Here is a 22,687-nt window from a genome sequence, read left to right as displayed (position 1 = left end):
AAATAAGTGTATTTCAGGCATTCTCTCTATATAGTAATAGGTTTTATTTTCTCCCAAATGTTATATAATCATATTATTACCAATGTCCTTCATCTCGTAATCCCTTAAAGAAAAGTTTAGTGGCTTCTGTGTTACAGCAGCTCTTCCCCTGGTATCGAGGGCAACGGAGAAGCAGCAGCTGGAGAAAATACATGGAGAGCAGGGACCTGAATTAAGCACACAGTCATTCCCACGGCGACTTCTAATGCCAAGTCCAAAGACCTCATTTCCATTTCGGTGTCCCTAACCCCAGCAACATTTGCTCTGCTACAGTGAATCAAACAAACTTCTTCCAAACAAAGTCAGAACACTTCCTTTTAAACGTGGGCTCCTGTTGCCGCTGCCTGCATATGCTAGCTTTAAAATGAAAGCAACGTCTCTTAGAAGTTTGCTCTAGTAACGTTTAATGTGCAAATGCCTCCAATCAATAGTGAAGCTCACAGAACTGAGACGGCTCACTAGTCAGAGAAGAAAGCTGCTTCAGTACGAATGAGTTTGAGCCTCATATGGAAATATCAAGACAGTGGGCAATTATGTCTATGAAGGAGTCTCCTGGAAATTACAACAACATTCAGAAGAAAAGAGTCCACTTCAGACACCGTATTCATCAAGGCTGCATCTCAGGCCACCGCGGGGTCTGTCTTTGCCTGGCAGAGAAGCCCTCATTAATTACAAGGCAGCATTACTCCTGACACAAAAGAAATTATTTTTCAAAAATCAGTGTGCTGGTAGCAAAGGTGTTCCCGCCCTTCCACTGAAAAACCGACAGCTCCCCAAAGCTCAAGGGACTGTCAGTCATTCTCAGGTTACCAACAGCCATTTTCACGAGCACATGCTAAATATTCTTTCCCAGGTAGCAGACCAGGTCTGCCGAAAGCTCCGGAGTTTCTTACCATTGCGATCCGATCTTCCCTCCCTTCGGACTCCGGTTGCCAGGAGCTGTTGCTGGTCCGCTGCTCCTCCAGCCACCGGATCCTCTGGAGGCTGAGAATGTCTCATGTGGTGCGAATGTATCGCCACCGATTATATTTCAGTCCCTCAATTGCTAGCCTTGATGCTTTGGAAATCAGCCAAACCAAGCGCAAAGAGAAAGGACTGCAGCTTGCAATTTCAGAACTTTCCCTAGAATGTGCTCTTAAAAACGTGGGCCCCTCATTTAGCATTTGAGCAAATACCCAGGGCTTGCTACATTCAATCGCACTTCTCTCGTTTTCCTTTTAAACTGACTTGGGTTTTGTTGCTAGTGGAAGGAAATTACAGCAAGATACTCAAAGCTGACCCAGGGGATGCAGACCTGGTGCAGACTTCCACATGCTTCAGACCTGACAAGAAAAGGCTGCTATTCCAATCAGAGATGAGAATCCTGCTGAGATGGGGAGGAAGGCAGAGGGACAGTGCTGGCAAGCTGTCTAGGGTGACAGCATTTTGATAACTGGCGGGAGTCTGCAAAATGCTCTGAGGAACAACCATGGGACCCAAGTCGGCTCTAAATCGTTTGGTACCAGACTGCTCAATCCAAAGAGGCAAAGTTCTATCAAAGGAATCTATGGAGCACAGCCTTATCTTGAAGGATGAACTAGAAGTTCTTTAAGGGCAGTTTTTCAAAGGGTCTGCTAAGACTCTTTAAGTCTACTGGGTTACTCAATCATATTAAGTTATTTGTTGTTACTTAGTCACAAAGTCGTGTCTGGCTCTTTTGCAACCCCATGGACTGTAGCCCACCAGACTCATCTGTCCATGGGATTTCCCAGGCAAGAATACTGGAGTGGGTTGCCATTTTCCTCTCCAAGGGATCTTCCCAACCCAGGGATCGAACCTGCATCACCTCCACTGGCAGGCAGATTCTGAGCCATCAGAGAAGCCCCATTAAACTATTAGTATCTTGCTTTTCCTACATTTTGACAACATTTTCAATTCTTAAAAATTTTATTTCAGAAGGATTTACTCTGACAACTAGCACACAGCACAGGCAAGACCTCAACTGAAGCTCAGGCCAGAACTCTTTAAAATAACAGCACACACGAGCCAACACATCTATCAACTGCCAGACTGTTTACCTGCCTTTGCTTCCCCCACTGACTGTGAACTCCTGCAGGCAGCGTCCATGTTTGTTTTGTTCACTACTTTATCCCTAGTATGGCCTCTATTCCACTGTAGGATATTAATTGGCTGAATTAATTAACTTTCCACAATCACTGGAAATGTTGGTGGAGCCCCACAAATTGGTAAAATTCCCTTTGCTTGGAGCCTCATGTGTTGGAGGCTTGGGTTGGGTTCTTTCCATGGCTTCTTTTCCTCTCATCAGAAAGGTTCATACACCCTAATATGGTCAGGCTTAGAAAGAGCAGGGAAAAATTCCAGCAGAGTTAAATACTTGTTCTAAAGAAAATGCAACTCAAGGAATATAATTCATGTTGATGGCCAAGGGTTCTGATTTGTTCAAGGAGTCCATGGCCTTTATTAAGCCTGACAGCATCAAGAAGAAGTTGTGCATCAAGCGTTCAAGAGAGCTATTCACAACTTCCTTCCCCGTAGGCAACAGTCATTTAGAACAGAAAAGGAGACACAGTAAGTAGGCGAGGCACCCAGGTGAGACAACAGAGCCCACTCCAGTGGCCAAGATGCAGCTCGATCCCTGTATACAGTAGTTCTAGATACTTACTGAATTCATACAAACCTTTAAAGTACTGCTCTGGAGCTCTGGCATGTCAGACACATCCTCAAACAGAAAGAAGCCACTGCTGCCTAACTGGAGACTCAGCTCATGACTCCATCTCTAGGTCCTCTTCCCAGGACACTCCACCACACTGCTCCAACCATTCCCCGCTCTGTGCCCAATTACACCGTCCTCAGATGGAGTGAGGTGGTGACATCAATGAAGTATCTCCCTTTTCTTCTCCTTGTTCTTCCAGGTGCCGTGTCATTCTTTCCTTCATCAAGAAGACTCCTCTGATGGCTACAACATACAGCAATTTCTCTGCCCCATTCCTGGCATTCACTTTTGTCCCAACCATTTAATATACTGTCGTCTTACACTTCTTGGACATCACTGTTTTTATTTTTAGGTATATCTTATCATTTAACCAGACAGTAAAGATGTATTCCTGTACAAAATTTGTGAATGGCATCCCACTGATTAGAAGATGAAACTAAAACTACTCAGCATGGCATTTGATGCCCTTCATGAATGGGCCCCTTATAAGTTTTCTTCCCCACCACACCCCTGCAAGTATAGTCTGCTTTAGTTACAGGGGAAAAAAAAGTGTAAGTGAAAGTCGCTCAGTTGTATCCGACTTTCTGTGATTCCATGGACTGTAGCCTGCCAGGCTGCTCTATCCATGGAATTCTCCAGGCAAGAATACTAGAATGGGTAAGTTGTTCCCTCTCCAGGGGAATCTTCCTGATCCAGGGATCAGAACCCAGGTCTCTCGCATTGCAGGTGAATTCTTTCCCATCTGAGCCACCAGAGAAGCCCAAGAATACTGGAGTGGATAGCCTATCCCTTCTCCAGGGGATCTTCCCGAACCAGCAATCGAATCAGGGTCTCCTGCATTGCAGGCAGATTCTTTACCAGCTGAGCCACACTCCATTCACTTCTCTCAAATCTTTATGCTCACTCATGCTTCCAGCTTTTCCATACACCAGGTCCACACTGGAGCTTCTGCTCCCCTGGGTCTGCACTTTTGGTGCCATCTCTTTTGTTTCTCCTGAAAGAACTCGACAGTCAGGTGAAGGATGAATATCTATTAAACACTGATGTGGACCACACCCACCCCGTTATGTTTGTGGCAGAGCCAGGCACAAATCAAGCTAGATTAAGAATCAGTGATTTGCCTAAAGTGAGTGTACTGGCATTATTTTCCCCTAAGAAAAATGGATTTTTTTCCCTCACAAATTACCATTTGGCAGAAACCACAAGAGAATATGAAGAAGGATTTCTGAATAATTGTCTCCCTGTTGACTGAATCAGGTTTTTATTGACATTAAGAGTTGTTTGGACACTTGTGCTAATCGAAGTTGTTAGACTTCTCAGCTTGGTGTTGTCAGAACGAAATGAATCACTGAAATACAGCTACCTCACTGATGCACAGTCCCAGACAACATCAGCAAAAATGTCAAAAATTTCTGGAAAGTTAGAAGAAGAAAGGAATTGACATTTTTCTTTAAAAAAAAAAAAAACAACCCTGTAATTTGTATATTTTTATTTACAAGTGTAAACATCCAAAAAGCCAGTCTTTTTGTCTTGAACCACCCCATCCTCCCACAAACGTCCCCTAACAGCTAGAGTTAGGTACTGCAATAAAGAGTTTCAGACCCAGGGGCAAAAGGTCCACCAGAGAGCTGCCCCAACCTTCTTTGACCCTGAAAGAGTTCAAGCAAAGAGAAACTCTTTTCCAAATATGTACAAATAGTGTTTCATGTTTTCTTACAGAGCAAATCCATTTGATCCATCTAGTGTAACATTTATTGCACCTTTAAAAGACATGTAAAATGTATTTGAGAGGCCCAACAAGACATTATTATCTCCTTCCAGACAATGCTCATTTATTCCTTTTCTCAGTGCTTCTAAATGCTGACCCTGCATTGATAAAAAGTTTGCTTGGCATTCCAAGACAGTAGCCAGTAGAGAATGGGAGCATCATACAGCTGCTGCAACACGCATTCCCTGCCACCGCAACACAGGGCACCCCGGTGGGCAAGAATGCAGAGGGAAGGAAACAGCAGACTCCTAATTATTCCAGAGCAGCAGTTACACCTGCCAACGCTCTCAAAAGAACTGAAGGAAAAGTTTGGAATCTTGTTCGGTATTTTTGCAGTAAGCACCTTCATCACAAGCACTTTTCTGCAGAGTGAACTGGCCTTGGGCAATTTTGCCATGAAAGGTCTACAGTCTTGCTTCAACTGGTTGAAATGTTAGCCTTTCTTCCAGCTATTGATGGCTTCAATGAGCCGAAGGATGATGATGATCTGCCCCAAGAACTGGTTTCTTATTTTGAAACACGCTACACTGGAGGAGAAAGAAGCTGAGAGCCTCAAAGGCATAGAGTTGAACTCACATTTTCCACAGAACTTCAGAATTATCTACCAAAATATATGTGACCATATGCCTAGAACAAACAAATAATGGAGAGGTATTCACAAAACAATACAAAAACTCAGTTAAAAATGTGCATCCTAGTGTTTGGAGACTGATCTCTCTCTTAACAAAGGAAGAAGTTTTAGCACAACAGAAAAAAGTGTGATATGAAGAGACAAATCAACAGGCCAAAAAAAAAAAAAAGTATCATATCTTAGGAACAAAAGACTCCTGAGAAAAGTGCTTAGGTACAAGTCACAAAATAAAATCAATTATTCGCAAAGTACTAGCCTCAATCTACACACATTTTAAATGTATTCAAATATTTTGTATTTTGAAATAGTCTTTAAAATTTTGCTATTCATGTCTCATCCTTCATTAGGTCTTTTTTAATGTCCTTCTTTTTGTTTTCCATTATTCGATTCTTTACTGCAAAACTGCCTTACTGCTGATTAGCTATGTAATGAAAATGTCCATGACAGAGACAATTATTGTGAAAGTGCCTAGAACAGTTGGGAACCACTTGTCTTTTTTTTTAATATAAATTTATTTAAATTGGAGGTTAATTACTTTACAGTATTGTATTGGTTTTGCCATACATCAACATGAATCCGCCGCAGGTATACACGTGTTCCCCATCCTGAACCCCCCTCCCTCCTCCCTCCCCGTACCATCCCTCTGGGTGGAACCACTTACCTTTCGCTGTTTCTTCCATCTCCAGGTTTAACCCCAAGTCCCGTCCTCCTATACTGCCTTGATGTTTTACCCTGTTGCTGAATGAGTTTAGCCTCACCTAGCCAATTTCCCTGGTGGCTCTGTGGTAAAGAAATCTGCCTACCAATGCAGGATATGATGCAGGATATGTGGGTTGGATTCCTGGGTCAGGAAGATCCCCTGGAGGAGGAAATGGCAACCCACTCCAGCATTCGTGCCTGGGAAATCCCATGGAAAGAGGAGTCTGGTGGGCTACAGGCCATGGGGTCACAAAGAGTTGGGCACAACTTGGTGACTGAACAACAAAAACAACCACCCATCCTTGCCTAGCCCCATATCTGCAGCCAATTCAGGCGGTATGCCTAAGGAAGGCTCAACACGGACCAGTGATTATACAATCCTATAGAAATAATTGCATGCACAAGATGATGCTTTCAAATTTAATCTCAAGCAAACCTGCTCATCTAAAAACCATACAGCCCTTGGGATGCCTTTCAGTTTCTAATAGTGTTTCAAAGGTTTCTGTTTAAATAGACCAAAATTGATGTTGGCAGAGGAGAATTAGGTCAAGGCACTGAGAAAAAGAAACCATCACATCCTAAAACCACCCAAAGATTGCCAAGTACTTACGTTATGAAAAAGAGTTACATAGGAAAAAACATACTTCATCAGTAAAATATTTACATTAATGTTAATTATGGTATTCCTTATGAAATATAAATCATACAAGATAGTTTCTAACCATGAAAAGTGGATACAGTAAGGAGAAAGTTAAAGGGACAGCAATAAAATGTGAGTGCCCTCGGGGAGGGTACAACAATCATGTATCAGAATCCTTAGCAGGATTTAAACTATCTAGCAGAAGGCATGAAGCCTGTTTCCTAGACAACTCTGAATTATGGAGACAACTGGCTGGAGGCTTTACAGTCCTATTTCTTTTCTTCATCTGTCACAGGTTATATTCCTGTTCTCCTTTTCTACCACAGGAGGGAGCCACAGCATAATAAGGGCAGAGTTCTCCAGTTTTCCCTGAGTGGTAATATAAAATAATTTTTCATTACCACATCAGTTACAACATGGCATAAATCAGCTGTCCCCAGCATTTTGGGTACCAGGGGACCAGTTTCATGGAAGACAATAGTTCCATGGACCAGGAGTGGGTATGGTTTGGGGATGACTCAAGCACACTACATTTATTTCTATTCCCAGGTGGCTCAGTGGTAAAGAATCCCCCTGCCAATGCAGGAGATGTAGGTTCAATCCCTGGGTCAAGAAGATGCCCTAGAGTAGGAAATGGCAACCCACTCCAGTATTCTTGCCTGGGAAATCCCATGGACAGAGGAACCTGGAGGGCTATAGTCAGCAGGGGCATGGAGTCAGATACAACTGAGCATGCATGCACGCACTGACTTATTTCTATTGTTATTACATTGTGATATGTCATGAAATAATTACACAGCTCACCATAATGCACAATCAGTGGGAGCCCTGAGCTTTTTGTCCTGCAACTAGACGAGCCCTTCTGTGGTGATGGGAGACAGTGACACCTGAAGTGGGATGCTTATGTCCAGACGACTCTGTAATTTCGTTTTGGTTGCTGTCGCTGCAGGACAAAACCCTTCACAAAGGATGTGGGAAGCAGAAGTAGGCTTTTCAGTGCTTTTGTGGTAATCCCAAAATATTCTGCCTTGACTTTAATCCAGAGTGTATGGAAGTTCGAAGTTGTCTCAAACATACTTTGAAGGCCACCATCATTTGCGATCTCAAACAGGTGATCCCCTTCTAGCATGGACAAAGTCAGTTCACCTGGCCTGTTCACAAATGGGTCGTGGATCCATTCCTTTCCACTCTGAGGGTCTTTTGTGGTAGGGGAGTAATGCTCAAACTCTTTTGAATATTGAGACAGGTGATCATGCATCCAGCTGGGAGAGAGGAGTCTCTTTCAAAAATCTCTGCTAATGTTTGAAACATGTCAAAAACCCAATGTTCACTCATCACACCTATAACTGCAGACTGGCTTTGAATGTCAGTCTCTGTTGACTTGAACATATTTTCATTCTCCCCTGAAGTGACAGACTGAGTTCACTGAGCATGTTGAGTATGTCACACAAGTAAGCAAGTTTTGTGATCCATTCTGTGTCACTGATATGTGCTGCCAGTGGTGACTGTTTTTCTAAAAGATATCTCTGGAGTGGTTCTCATAACTCAGACGCTCTGACCAGTGACCTACCTTTAGAAAGCCACCTCACTTCTGTGTATGAGAGAAGACGTGTGTGCTGTGTGTCCATCTCCTCACAGAGTTGTGCAAACAGACATGAATTAAGCGCAAGTACTTTAACATGATCATTTTATTCACATCCTGCAAAACATTGTTAAGTTCAGGGGACAGTTTTTGGTTAGCCAGCATTTCTCTCTGGATGACACAGTGCATAGACTCACATTCAGAAACGATGTCTTTGACTCAAGCAGTGAAACCAGAAAGCCATCCAGTCATGGCAGCCACTCCATCCGTGCATATATCAACTCAAAATGACTAATTCAGTTTTCCTGATATGCAATTGTTCAAAGACTTGAAAAGTTCTGCAGCCGTGGTGTTGGTTGGCACAAAAATGTATATCACATGTCCTCGTGCATATCTTCCTGAAAAATATATGCACAAAAACAAGCACTGTTGTCTTGTCAACATCAGTAGACTTGCCAACCTGGATTGTGTACCACGGTGACTCATTAATCCTCTCTAACAGTTACGCCTCAATATCTTCTGCTGTTTCATCAATTCCTCTGGTTATGTTGCTAGCCAAAAGAGGAACATGTGCCACCTTTCGAACTGCAGTCTCTTCTAAAAGTTCAAGACAAGTGTCCTTAGCAGCAAGCAGGATCCACTCTTCACCAATAGTAAAAGGCTTCTTAGCTTTCAAAATGCAGTTAGTCACTGAGAATGATGCTCTTGGTGCAGATAAATTTGATGAAGTGGTGAGCTTCAATAATTGCTTCTGGTTTTTGTGTTCATGTTTTTTTTTCTTTTGAAAAACTCCAAAGGCTTGTCTTTTAATGCATGGTGCTTGGTCTCCAAGTGGCAAAGCAGCTTTGAAAGTTCATGGCTTTGCTGAACAGTTAGCCACCACATATTATACAAAGCAGGCGTGGAGAATGTGAATCACCTGTTGCAACAGATCCATAATTTAAGTAGAACTCTTGGTATTTTCTTTTAAATGCAGTTTTCTTTTTGTTGGCAGTCTTAGAGTCTTCTACATCTTTAGAGTCCTTCATTGGAAGAACTGAAACTCTAATACTTTGGCCACCTGATGCGAAAAACTGACCCACTGGAAAAGACCCTTATGCTGGCAAAGATTGAAGGCAGAAGAAGGGGATGACAGAGGATGACATGGTTAGATGGCATCACCAACTTGATGGACAAGAGTTAGAGCAAGCTGCAGGAGTTGGTGATGAACAGGGAAGTCTGGCGTGCTGCAGCCCATGGGGTTGCAAAGGGTAGGACATGATTGAGCAACTGAATTGAACCTAGAGTCTTCTGCCATCTCATCACTGGGTCTTTTCCCATTTTCAAAGAAGTTCTTCAGCAACATTTTTACTCATTTTAGCTAAGGTTATTAGCTTATGGGGCTTCCCAGGTGGTGCTTTAAGAGATGTGGGTTCAATCCCTGGGTTGTGAAGAACCCCTGGAGGAGGGCATGGTAACCCACTCCAGTATTCTTGCCTGGAGAATCCCACGGGCAGAGGAGCCTGGCAGGCTGCAGTCCATAGAGTCACAAAGAGTCAGACACCACTGAAGCAAGTTAGCATGTACACAGGCATTAGCTTGTGGGCTTATCAAAACTGTAACTGAGACAAGTGTGCAGTGCAAGAAAGAGGCGTGACACAAGCGGTAAATAAAATAATGGGTAGGCCATGCATAGACAAGGCAATGGCACCCACTTCAGTATTCTTGCCTGGAAAATCCCATGGATGGAGGAGCCCAGTAGGCTACAGTCCATGGGGTCACAAAGAGTCAGACACGAGTGACTTCACTTTCTTTCTTTCATGCATAGACTAAAATAAGTGTCAGATTCTGACTTAAAGGCTGCCACCAGATGGAGTTTAACTGTCACTTGCCACTCACTGACAGGGTTTTGATATGTCTGCAAGCAATTATTTGATATGGTCTCTGTACAGTCAAACCTGTCTGCTTACGATATCTGCATCTGTAGCCACTCCCTACCACTGACATCACCGCCTCAGCTCCACCTCAAATCATCAGGCATTAGATTCTTAGAAGGAGCGTGGAATCTGTTATAGATTTCTCACGTGTGCAGTTCACAGTAGGATTCTTGCTTCTATGAGAATCTAATGCCACCACTGATCTGTCAGGAGGCAGAGCTCATACAATAACGCAAACGATGGGGAGCAGCTGTAACTACAGATGAAACTTCATTTAATTAACCTTACTGCTCACCTCCTTCTGTGTGACCCAATTCCTAACAGGTCACAGATTGGTATCAGTCTGTGGCCCAGGGATTGGGGACGCCTGGCATAAATGCCTCCAACAGAATAGGATGTGACCTTAAAATTTCCAAAGCTGTCCTCCAACCGAACCTGCTCAAGTTTTTCATACACAGACACACACATAGGCATGCACACACACGCAGGCATAGTGCAACTCTTCTTTTTTACTGATTACCTAAATACCCAAATTTATACATCATTGTAAGATGCTATTTAGGTGAAGATAATCCACACACACATCTTAAGTATTACAATACTTGTTATTTTTTTACTGACTTTAATCACATAGAACTCATTAGATTGATTTATACATGGATTAAAAGCAATCTGCAATTCATCTCCTACTCCCCAACACTTTAGGCATAAATGACTGCCCCAAGAAAAGTCTTCCGAGGCAGACTGCTGAAGATGATTTAGTGATGTAATAGGCAGCCTAATAAAGATGTTAAATAGGCAGTTTAATGAACTCTCCTTATTAACCTTTGGCCAGAGTCACATTTGTACCCATTCCATGTTCCATCTCTTAAGCAATCTTTAAAAGCTGCAGCCAAGTTCAGTTCTATTTCACTATAGCCTTGTTCAGTTCTATTTTACTTCTCAAGAATTCAGGACAAATGTATTTGGAAAAATGATTATTCTTGAATTTGTAGGTGATGAAGTAGGAGCTTACAAGAGATTCCAAAAGGGATTAATCAGATCATGGTGCTTGACTCAGAAGGAAGGTCTATGCCCAAATTAACACAAGATCTTATTTTATACGGCAATTTTACAGAGCTATATACAACGTCTTAACGTCAAACTTAGCTATAGTCAAAATGGAGGAGAGGTGGAACATACCACAGGCATAGCAGAAGTATCCCAAATATGGCCCTTGATCACTGGTTACATAAAGTTCCACTCTGCCCAGACTCACTGCTCAGCTCACTTGTGACACAGGGTGGACCTGGACTGGGAACAGAGGGGCTAGCAGAAGCGTAGAGTCCAAGAATTCTATGAGGAGGGACTTCCAGGTCCCGATGAAGGAATATGTAATGAGGTGAGAGGAAGGAATACATTTTACTTAGGAATGTGCCAACTTGATTGATGTTTCATAAACTTATATGCATGAAATTTTGCCCAGACCCCACCAATGTTGGGGTAGGTTTGCTCCTTTCTCTCCTTACTACACTTTGTCCATCAAGGGTTTATCTGGGCTTGGTTCAATCAATTCAATAACTCTTAGTCAGGTTTCTGTGAGGATAAGAGTTGTACAGAGACCAGGAAGTATGGCTCGATTGCCACTGGACATATTCAGCTATTTCAATTCAATTAAAATTTAAATTAAATTTTAAATTTCTTAGTCCTACTAGCCACAATAGCAGAGAAGGCACTGGCGCCCCACTCCAGCACTCTTGCCTGGGAAGTCCCATGGACGGAGGAGCCTGGTAGGCTGCAGTCCATGGGGTCGCTAAGAGTCGGACACGACTGAGCAACTTCACTTTCACTTTTCACTTTCATGCACTGGAGAAGGAAATGGCAACCCACTCCAGTATTCTTGCCTGGAGAATCCCAGGGATGGGGGAGCCTGGCAGGCTGCCATCTGTGGGGTCACACAGAGTCAGACACAACTGAAGCAACTTAGCAGCAGCAGCAGCAGCGGCCACAAAAGACACTAGTGGTTCCTGTATCAGACAGCACAACATTTCTATTCAGAACATTCTACTGGACAGAGCTGCCCTAGAGGACCCTGAACAGAACAAGTATGAGAAAGATAGGGACATCAGCACCAGAGGGTACAAAGCCACAAGTAAGTCTACACCTTTGAAGATACAGCCTAAAGAGACCACAGCAGTTCAGTTCAGTTCAGCTCAGTTCGGTCGCTCAGTCGTGTCCAACTCTTTGCGACCCCATGGACCACGTAACGCCAGGCCTCCCTGTCTATCATCAACTCCTGGAGTTCACCCAAATTCATGTCCATTGAGTCAGCGATGCCATCCAACCATCTCATCCTCTGTTGTCCCCTTCTCCTCCCACCTGCAATCTTTCCCAGCATCGGAGTCTTTTCAAATGAATCAGCTCTTCACATCAGGTGGCCAAAGTACTGGAGTTTCAGCTTCAGTATCAGTCCTTCCAATGAACACTCAGGACTGATTTCCTTTATGATGGACTGGATGGCTCTCCTTGCAGTCCAAGGGACTCTCAAGAGTCTTCTCCAACACCACAGTTCAAAAGCATCAATTCTTCGGTGCTCAGCTTTCTCCTCAGTGCAACTCTCACATCCACTGGAAAAACCATAGCCTTGACTAGACGGACCTTTGTTGGCAAAGTAATGTCTCTTCTTTTTAATATGCTGTCTAGGTTGGTCACAACTTTCCTTCCAAGGAAAGTTATGTCATGTCCAACTCCAAGGAGTAAGCATCCTTTAATTTCATGGCTGCAGTCACCATCTGCAGTGATTTTGGAGCCCAGAAAAATAAAGTCTGACACTGTTTTCACTGTTTCCCCATCTATTTCCCATGAAGTGATGGGACTGGATGCCATGATCTTCGTATTCTGAATGTTGAGCTTTAAGCCAACCTTTTCACTCTCCTCTTTCACTTTCATCAAGAGGCTTTTAGTTCCTCTTCACTTTCTGACATAAGGGTGGTGTCCTCTGCATATCTGAGGTTATTGATATTTCTCCCTGCAATCTTGATTCCAGCTTGTGTTTCTTTCAGTCCAGCATTTCTCATGATGTACTCTGCACATAAGTTAAATAAGCAGGGTGACAATATGCAGCCTTGAAGTACTCCTTTTCCTATTTGGAACCAGTCTGTTGTTCCATGTCCAGTTGTAACTGTTGCTTCCTGACCTTCATATAGGTTTCTCAAGAGCAGGTCAGGTAGTCTGGTATTCCCATCTCTTTCAGATTTTCCCACAGTTTATTGTGAGCCACACAGTCAAAGGCTTTGGCACAGTCAATAAAGCAGAAATCGATGTTTATCTGGAACTCTCTTGCTTTTTCCATGATCCAGTGGATGTTGGCAATTTGATCTCTGGTTCCTCTGCCTTTTCTAAGTCCAGCTTGAATATCTGGAAGTTCACAGTTCACATACTGCTGAAGCCTGGCTTGGAGAATTTTGAGCATGGTTCTACTAGCGTGTGAGATGAGTGCAGTTGTGCAGTAGACCATGGCAGTTACTAGACATGATAAATGGCAACACTGGTTTGGTGATAGTCTTCAGAGGTCTCAAATGGCTTACCTGTAGGAATATTTTCTTTTGCTTCCATTACATTGTAAACATGAGTGACTCAGTTTCTAACATTAAAAAGTATGGGAACTCATTAAAAATCTAGTTTTCTAGTTTCATTTGAAAAATGAGAAGGCCTGGCCCCTCTGGGCCTGCATTTCCACCCTGTAACACAGACCTGGAGTCAAGGAGCTACAGTTCCCTAAAAGGAGCCTGTGCCCTTCACTTTACCAATCCTCACTAGCCACTGGATCCAAGGTACTCCCTCTCTAATTTCTGCTGCATATGTATTTGAATGGGAAAAAATAACATCTTTAGCAATGCATAAAAATAAATATCTATAATGAAATGCCATAAAAGATACCTAGAAAACTCCTGCTTATTTTTTCTGTATCTTTAAATAAATATATTCTATTCACTTATTCAGATGGTACTTTTTCATCTGTAGAAACAGGATTAGTAAATTATGGAAGAAGGTTAAGGTCAACGTAATATTTTCAATAATTCTATACTTAACACTCTCAGTTCAGTTCAGTTCAGTCACTCAGTCATGTCCAACTCTTTGTGACCCTATGAACTGCAGCACGCTAGGCCTCCCTGTCCATCACCAACTCCCGGAGTTCACTCAAATTCACGTTCATCGAGTCGGTGATGCCATCCAGCCATCTCATCCTCTGTCGGCCCCTTCTCCTCCTGCCCCCAATCCCTCCCAGCATCAGGGTCTTTTCCAATGAGTCAACTCTTGGCATGAGGTGGCCAAAATACTGGAGTTTCAGCTTCAGCATCATTCCTTCCAGGACACCCAGGACTGATCTCCTTTAGGATGGACTGGTTGGATCTCCTTGCAGTCCAAGGGACTCTCAAGAATCTTCTCCAAACCACATTTCAAAAGCATCAATTCTTTGGCGCTCAGCTTTCTTCTCAGTCCAACTCTCACATCCATACATGACTACTGGAAAAACCATAGCCACTCAACACTCTAGGCTTTTAAATTTGATGGAGGTAAGGAGGGTAAGCAGAGGGGAGAGATGATACATATGTGACTCTTTCCTCCTTTGTGTATATACACACACACACAGAAACTGTGTCCTTAAGTGTGGTACAGCTGCAAAAGGTCTCATTGTGTGTAAATAAAAACGAGCCAACTTCTGAATTAGATTTTAAGTAATCTTTGGGCACCTAATAGAAAAACATCTCAATCATGAATAAGTCTCTTCATTCAAAAATCTAATCTTAGGCTCATGAGTTGTACCCATTTAAACTTAAGCTCTATTAAAGATGGGACCGTATCTGTCCTGTACAATACTAGGATGCATCAGGTATCACTTCTCAATAAATATTTGTTAAATGGAATAATATAACCCTCAGAGCAAAGGGAAAATTCCCTTGGAAATTTTAAGTCTCTGCCATATTCCTTTTGATCTCAACTTGACATGATGATATTTATATTAATTTATTCAACAAAGCCTTTTATGTGCTGAGGTTCTGTTGGAGATTATCTTAGTATGCAGCTGTTGACTCTCTAAGTCACAGGTCATATGTTTAGGGAGGGGACTGCAGGAAGAAAGCAGTCAAGATGGCACAGTAGAAAGACCCTGGGCTCGCCTCCTCTCACAAGCACACCAAAATCACAACTATCTGCAGAATAACCATCAATGATTAAGTCTGTAACACACCAGATAAGATCTCCTACAACCTAGACAAAAGAAGAACCACAATAAAATGAACAGGAAGGATGGAATTAAGATATAACAAATCCCATATGCTGCAGGTGAATAAACAGGAGAACAGTTACAATTATTCTCCATAAGCAGGAGAATAATTATATCACAGAGATTTTCCCACAGGAGTGAGGGTTCTGAGGCCCCTGTCAGGTTCCCCAGCCCTAAGGCTTAGCACTGAAAAAATGAGCCCCCAGAGTATACAACTTTCAATGCCAATGGGGCTTAATTGCAGGAACCCCACAGAACTGAGGGAAATAGAAAATTCACTCTTAAAGGATGAATACAAAATCTCACACGTACCAGGACCCAAGGCAAAAGCAGTAATTTGACAGGAGTCTGGGACAGATCTACCTGCTGATCTTGGAGGGTCTCCTGGGAAAATGGGGCAGCTGTGACTCACTCAGGGGACATAGACACTGGTGGCAGATATATTAGGAAGCATTCATCTGCAGGAGCTCTCCTGGAGGGTGACATCTTGGTGCCAAGACTTGGCCCAAACAGTAGCCTGCGGGCTCCAAGGCTGGGAGGACTCAGCCCATACAACAAGCTGGGCAGAAACACAGGCCCAATCAGCAGCAGACAGGTTACATTAAAAACTTCCTGAGCCCAGAGATGCCTCCAGACACCCCCCTAGACATGACCTTGCCCAGCAGAGGACCAAGACTCAGCTCTACTCATCAGTGAACAGGTGGCAGCCCTTCCCAACAGGAAGCCTGTACTAGTGTCCAGACCAGCCTCACCCACCACAGGGCAGAAACCAGAAGAAAGAAAAATACAGCCCCACAACTGAGTCTGCAAGCACAGATCAGAACCTAATCTGGGACCATCTAGCCCCTGGCCCCTGGGTGACGAGATGGGGAGTACACTGCTATGATGAGAGAGAAATGCACAGGGCATCTAATCCAGAGAACCACTTCTCAAAGGTCAAAATACTTAAGTTACACAGACATAAAAATACTTACACAAAATAAGGTTGCAGACAAATATGTTCCAAATGAAGGAACAAGATAAAGCCCCAGAAGAAGAACTAAATGAAGGAGAGCTAGACAAATATGTTCCAAATGAAGGAACAAGATAAAGCCCCAGAAGAAGAACTAAATGAAGGAGAGCTAGACAATCAACCTAAGCAAGAGTTCAGAATAATGATTGCAAAGATGATCAAAGAATTCACAGGGAAAATGGCTGCACTGAGGGAGAAGTCAGAGGTTTTTAACAAAGACTTAGAAAATTATAGAACCAAAGAGAGCTGAAAAATACAAAAAGTGAAATAAATACACTAGAAGGAAACTTCTAACGTATAATGTAGACTAAATGATACAAAAGAATGGGCTGGAAAACAGTAATATAAATCATGGCTGCTGAACAGAAAATAAGAATGAAAAAAAAAAAAAGAGGACACTTTGAGACCTTTGGGAATTAAACACACTAATATTCCCATTATAGGGGTCCCAGGAGAAGAGAGAAAGGGCCTGAGAAAAAATATTTAAGAAGAAAATAACTGAAAACTTTCCTAACTTAGGAAAGGAACCAGTCACCCAAGTTCAGGAAGCAAAGAGAGTCTCATACAGGAATTTACCCAAAGAGGAACACACCAACACACATTATAATCAAAATGACAATTATTAAAGAGAGAATCTCAAACGCAGGAAGTGAAAAGCAACAAATGTACAAGGGAACTCCCACAAGGTTGTTAGCTGATGTTTCAGCAGAAACTCAAGTGATGAAAGGGTAAAACCTACAACCAAGAATACTCTACCCAGCAAGCAATACTCTACTCTTTCAGATCTGATATAGAAATAAAAAGCTTTACAGACAAGTCAAATCTAAAAGAATTTAGCACCACCAAACCAGCTTTACAACAAATGCTAAAGGAACTTCTCTAAGATGAAAAAGAAAAGGCTACAACTGTAACTGGGAAGGGTTAATTTTGACTCCACACTGGATCTGCTCCTGTGACTTTAACTCTTTAGTTTGCCACTTTTGTTGTTATAATTCTACATAATGGCCTGCCTCGGGGAGCCCTGCCTGGCCCCATCCACCTGACCCATGGGCTAGGGTGCCTTTGGCTCACAGGGAGATAAACAGACCCTGCCCACCTATGAAGGACTGTGACATTCTTGCTTTCTTTGTGTGGGAAATGGTACCTCTTGTCTGCTGCTTACCAGCATGGCTCAGAAACTCACATTTGGGGGGCTGGAACTGCAGACAGAGGGGGTACCTTTGTTTATTGATATGACCAGAAATATTCCATTTCATGCCACCCATGAAATGACTGTAAGGAAGTGAAACTAATATCCCCCTCCTTGCCTGAGGCTTGTCATTCTAGGAGATATTTGGAAGAATTAAATGGTCTTTTTTACTTTGTTTCCTTACCTCTCCCAATCTCTGATCCATAAAAGAACCTGGCATCTAGGCCCCAACAAGACAGTTATTTTGAGATATTAGTCTGCCATTTTCTTCGTTAGCCAGCTCTCCGAATAAAGTCACATTCCTTGCCTCAGAACCTCATCTCTCAGATTTATTGGCCTATTGTGCAGCAAGCAGAGCAAGCTTGGACTTGGCAACACAACTAAACACAGGGAAACTATGAAATGAAAAAGCTACTGGTAAAGGCAAACATAAAGGTAGGAAGTGATCCACAAACAAAGCTAGTAGGGAGGTTAAAAGGCAAAAGTAGTAAAATAATCTGTATCCTCAATAAGCAATTAAGAAATACACAAGAGAATTAGATGTAAAATATGATATTCAAAACAGTATTTGTGGGGGAAGGAAAATACAAATGCAAGGTTTTTAAAATATGTTTGCAATGAAATGAGGAGATGTAGAGAGACTGAAACCCTCTTTATTTTTATGGGAATGTAAAATGGTGCAGCCACTTTGGAAAAGAGTTTGATAGCTCTTCAAATAGTTAAACATAGAATTATCATATAACCCAGCAGTTTCACTCATAGGGATATACTCAAAAGAAGTGAAAATGAATGTTCAAATACCTGTACATTAATATTCATTGCAATACTATCACAATAGTCAAATGGTAGAAACAACCCAAATGGCTATCAATGGATGAATGGAAAAACAAAATGCGGTCTATACATTCAAGGAAATATTATTCAATCATAAATGAGAATGAATAACTTTTCTAATTTATATGTTATATTGGAGAAGTTGATTAACGATGTTGTTAGTTTGAGATGTACAGTAAATTATACAAATACATATATCTATTCCTTGTCAGATTTTTTCCCATGTAGGTTATTATAGAAATTGAGTAGAGTTCCCTATGCTATACAGGAAATAGGCCCTTGTAGATTGCAGATGGTGACTGCAGCCATGAAATTAAAAGACACTTACTCCTTGGAAGAAAAGTTATGAACAACCTAGATAGCATATTCAAAAGCAGAGACATTACTTTGCCGACTAAGGTCCGTCTAGTCAACGCTATGGTTTTTCCTGTGGTCATGTATGGATTTGAGAGTTGGACTGTGAAGAAGGCTGAGCGCCAAAGGATTGATGCTTTTGAATTGTGGTGTTGGAGAAGACTCTTGAGAGTCCCTTGGACTGCAAGGAGATCCAACCAGGCCATTCTGAAGGAGATGAACCCTGGGATTTCTTTGGAAGGAATGATGCTAATGCTGAAACCCCAGTACTTTGGCCACCTCATGTGAAGAGTTGACTCATTGGAAAAGGCTTTGATGCTGGGAGGGATTGAGGGCAGGAGGAGAAGGGAACGACAGAGGATGAGATGGCTGGATGGCATCACGGACTCGAAGGACGTGAATTTGAGTGAACTCCAGGAGTTGGTGATGGACAGGGAGGCCTGGCGTCCTGCGATTCAAGGGGCCGCAAAGAGTTGGACATGACTGAGCGACTGAACTGAACTGAACTGAAGGCTGTATATGTTAATCCTAGCCTCCTAATTTATCCCTCCCCCACCCCTCCATCTTTCTCCTTTGGTAATTATGCTTGTTTTCTATGTCTGTGAGTCTGTTTCTATTTTGTAATAAGTTTATATCATTTTTTAGGCTCTACATATAAGTAATATAATATTTGTCTTTGTCTGACTTTCTTCACTTAGTGTGATAATCTCTAGGTCCATCACATTGCTGCAAATGGCATTATTTCACTCATTTCTACGGCTGAGTAATATTCCATTTATAAATGTACTAAATTTTCTTAATCCATTCTTCTGTCAATGGAAATGTGGCTTGTTACCATGTATTGGTTATTGTAAACAGTGCTGCAATGAACACAGGGGTGCATTTATATTTTCAAATTATGGTTTGCTCCAGATAAATGCTCAGGAGCGGAATGCTGGATCATATAGTAGTTCTATTCTTAGTTTTTCAAGGAGTCTCCATACTGTTCTCCATAGTGATTGTACCAATGCTCGATGCGCACTTGAGAAGAATGTATTCTGATGCTTTCAGACAGAATGCTATATAAGTATCAGTTAAGTCCATCTGATCTAATATGTCATTTAATGTCTATTCCCTCATCAATTTTCTGTCTGAATGATCTGTTCATTGATGTAAGTGGGATGTTAAAGTTCCCCATTATTATTGTTACAGGTGATTTTTCGTTTTATAGCTCCTGCTATTTGTCTTATATGTTGAGGTGCATACATAATTGATATATCTTCTTCCTGGATTGACCCTTGATCATTATGTAGTGTCATTTTTTGTCTCTTGTAACAGGCTTTTTAACTTCTATGCAGAGTACATCATGAGAAACGCCGGGCTGGAAGAAGCACAAGCTAGAATCAAGATTGCCGGGAGAAATATCAATTATGTCAGACATGCAGATGACATCACCCTTATGGCAGAAAGTGAAGAAAAACTAAACAGCCTCTTGATGAAAGTGAAAGAGGAGAGTGAAAAAGTTGGCTTAAAGATCAACATTCAGAAAACAAAGATCATGGCATCTGGTCCCATCAGTCCATGGCAAATAGATGGGGAAACAGTGGAAATAGTGGCTGACTTTATTTTGAGGGGCTCCAAAATCACTGCAGATGGTGATTGCAGCCATGAAATTAAAAAACGCTTACACCTTGGAAGGAAAGTTATGACCAACCTAGACAGCATATTAAAAAGCAGAGACATTACTTTGGCAACAAAGGTCCATCTAGTCAAGGCTGTGGTTTTTCAAGTAGTCATGTGTGGATGTGAGAGCTGGACTGTGAAGAAGGCTCAGTGCCTACCGGAGTCCAGCTCCAGCAGCCAGGGAATCAGCCTGAAGGGGTGAGCGGTGTCGGCGGACAATGAGGTAGCCTCTGACTCGAGGTATGGGACTACGTGTTTATTTCAAGCTTCAGGTTTTCTTTTATGCTTTGACAAAAGCATTAGGTCAGAGGTTTGACATTTTTAGTTTCCCCCACCCAGATTTATCATCTCCAGAAATCATTGTTGCCCTACAGAGTTCCTGCTTCAGCTATTCTCTCGGAATCGGCTTTACTATCTATTATCTACTTCCTCTTATGTGTCCTATACTTAACTTGTGATTACATTGTAACTCATGCTACATTCCTCAGTTTATTTCTTATCTTTCTAAAGCCTGTTTGCCCCTAGCATCTTAAGATCACTATCTCCTAAAAGGGCCTCTAGCTATTAATATCTCCAAAATCCCTAATCTCTATAAGCTACAGTAAAATATGCTAATACTACAACATTCCTTAAACTTTTAGCTTCTAACTATTCTTAATTACTCCTAAACGCTAAACTCTGCAAACTTCTTTTGCCATAAATATTTCCCTCACAAACAGGTCTCAGATAACAATCCTTCCCATGGCCTCAAGCTGCGGTCTACATGCTCATCCTGGAACATTCTTTGTAAAGATCCTTGAACAAATATCAATGGTTACTTTATAGATTATTTTATGGGAACAACTGCAGAAGGCTTTGTGCTTTCTCATGCTTCTCTCAAGAACAATAACCACCTTAACATTCTTTCCAGCCAACTCAATCGAAGAAAGGAAATAACAAGTCAGAATCACAAAATCTAACTCCTTCATCCTGGGACTGTGCCTGCGGGGTGAGGAGAGTGAGTTGGGGCCATGCCTCCATTTTGTCAGTAATGCCTAACGTGGCTCCTGACAACTGCTGAAGAATTGATGCTTTTGAACTGTGGTGTTGGAGAAGACTCTTGAGAGTCCCTTGGATTGCAAGGAGATCCAACCAGTCCATCCTAAAGCAGATCAGTTCTGGGTGTTCATTGGAGGACTGATGTTGAAGCTGAAACTCCCAATACTTTGGCCACCTGATGCAAAGAGCTGAGTCATTTGAAAAGACCCTGATGCTGGGAGGGACTGGGGGCAGGAGGAGCAGGGGACGACAGAGGATGAGATGGCTGGATGGCATCACTGACTCAATGGAAATGAATTTGGGTGGACTCTGGGAGTTGGTGATGGACAGGGAGGCCTGGCGTTATGCGGTTCACGGCGTCACAGAGTCAGACACGGCTGAGTGATTGAACTGAACTCAACAGGCTTTATTTTAAAGTCTATTTTGTCTGATACAGGTACTGTTACTCCAGCTTTCATTTGATTTCCACTTGCATAGAATACCTTTTTACATTCCCTCACTTTTAGTCTGCATGTGTCCCTAGATCTGAATTGGGTCTCACATAGACAGCATACGCAGAGGTCTTTTTCTCATATCCAAACAGCCAGTCTGTTTTTCTGTTGGTGTATTTAACCCATTTACCTTTATAGTAATTCTCAACATGTATGCTCTTATTGCCGTTTTGTTCATTGGTTTGGATTTGTTTCTGTAGGTCTTATTTTCCTTCTCTTCCTCTTTTGTTCTCTCCTTTTGTGATTTTAATGATTATGTTTAGTGTTGTATTTGTATCGGTTTTTTCTTTTTGTGTATCTATTGTAGATTTTTGGTTATTGGTTGTCATGATGCTTTGATATAAAAGTTGATACATGTATATATACATGTATATAATTGTTTCAAGTTGCTGATCTCTTAATTTCAAATGCATTTCCAATATCATGCATTTGTACTCTCTTCTCATGAATGTTTGTTTTCTATCAAATTTGTGTGTAGATGATTTCCTGCCTTAATTGTATGTTTGCCTTTACTGCTGAGCTTTCCCCTTTGTAATGTTCTTGTTTCTAGCTGTGGTTTTTCCTTTCCCACTTAAAGAAGTTCCTTTAGCATTTGTTATAAAGCTGGTTTGGTGGTGCTGAATTCTCTTAAGGTCTGCTTGTCGGCACAGCTTTTGTTTCCTTCATAGAATCTGAAGGAGCGCTGTGCTGGCTAGTGTTCCTGGGTGCAGGTCTTTCCCTTTCAACACCTTAAATACATCATGTCACTCCCTTATGGACCAAAGAGTTTCTATTAAAATCAGCTGAAAACCTTATGATGATTCCCCTGTATGTTATTTGTTGCTTTACCCTTTTGCCTTTAATAATTTCTCTG

At 42.0% G+C, this 22,687-nt stretch overlaps 1 protein-coding gene across 6 annotated transcripts in view; it reads right to left on the bottom strand.

Moving 5' to 3' along the window:
* Window positions 1–22,687, bottom strand: part of PLD5 (phospholipase D family member 5) — a 413,113-nt gene that overhangs the window by 313,050 nt on the left and 77,376 nt on the right. For 3 of the 6 annotated variants that reach the window (XM_042257201.2, XM_060396075.1, XM_012187210.5), the window contains exon 1: window positions 933–1,038. The exons of the other annotated variants lie outside the window; for them this stretch is intronic. Coding sequence is in view for 2 of the 3 variants with exons in the window: in XM_060396075.1 (XP_060252058.1) it covers window positions 933–935 (3 nt within the window). In the remaining variant the exon portion in view is untranslated. Of the gene's footprint in view, window positions 1–932; window positions 1,039–22,687 lie in introns of those variants that run through there. 6 annotated transcript variants of the gene reach the window in all.

Source organism: Ovis aries, chromosome 12 (assembly GCF_016772045.2).
Source record: "Ovis aries strain OAR_USU_Benz2616 breed Rambouillet chromosome 12, ARS-UI_Ramb_v3.0, whole genome shotgun sequence".
NCBI lineage: Eukaryota > Metazoa > Chordata > Mammalia > Artiodactyla > Bovidae > Ovis > Ovis aries.
This window is presented reverse-complemented; position numbering and strand designations above follow the sequence as displayed.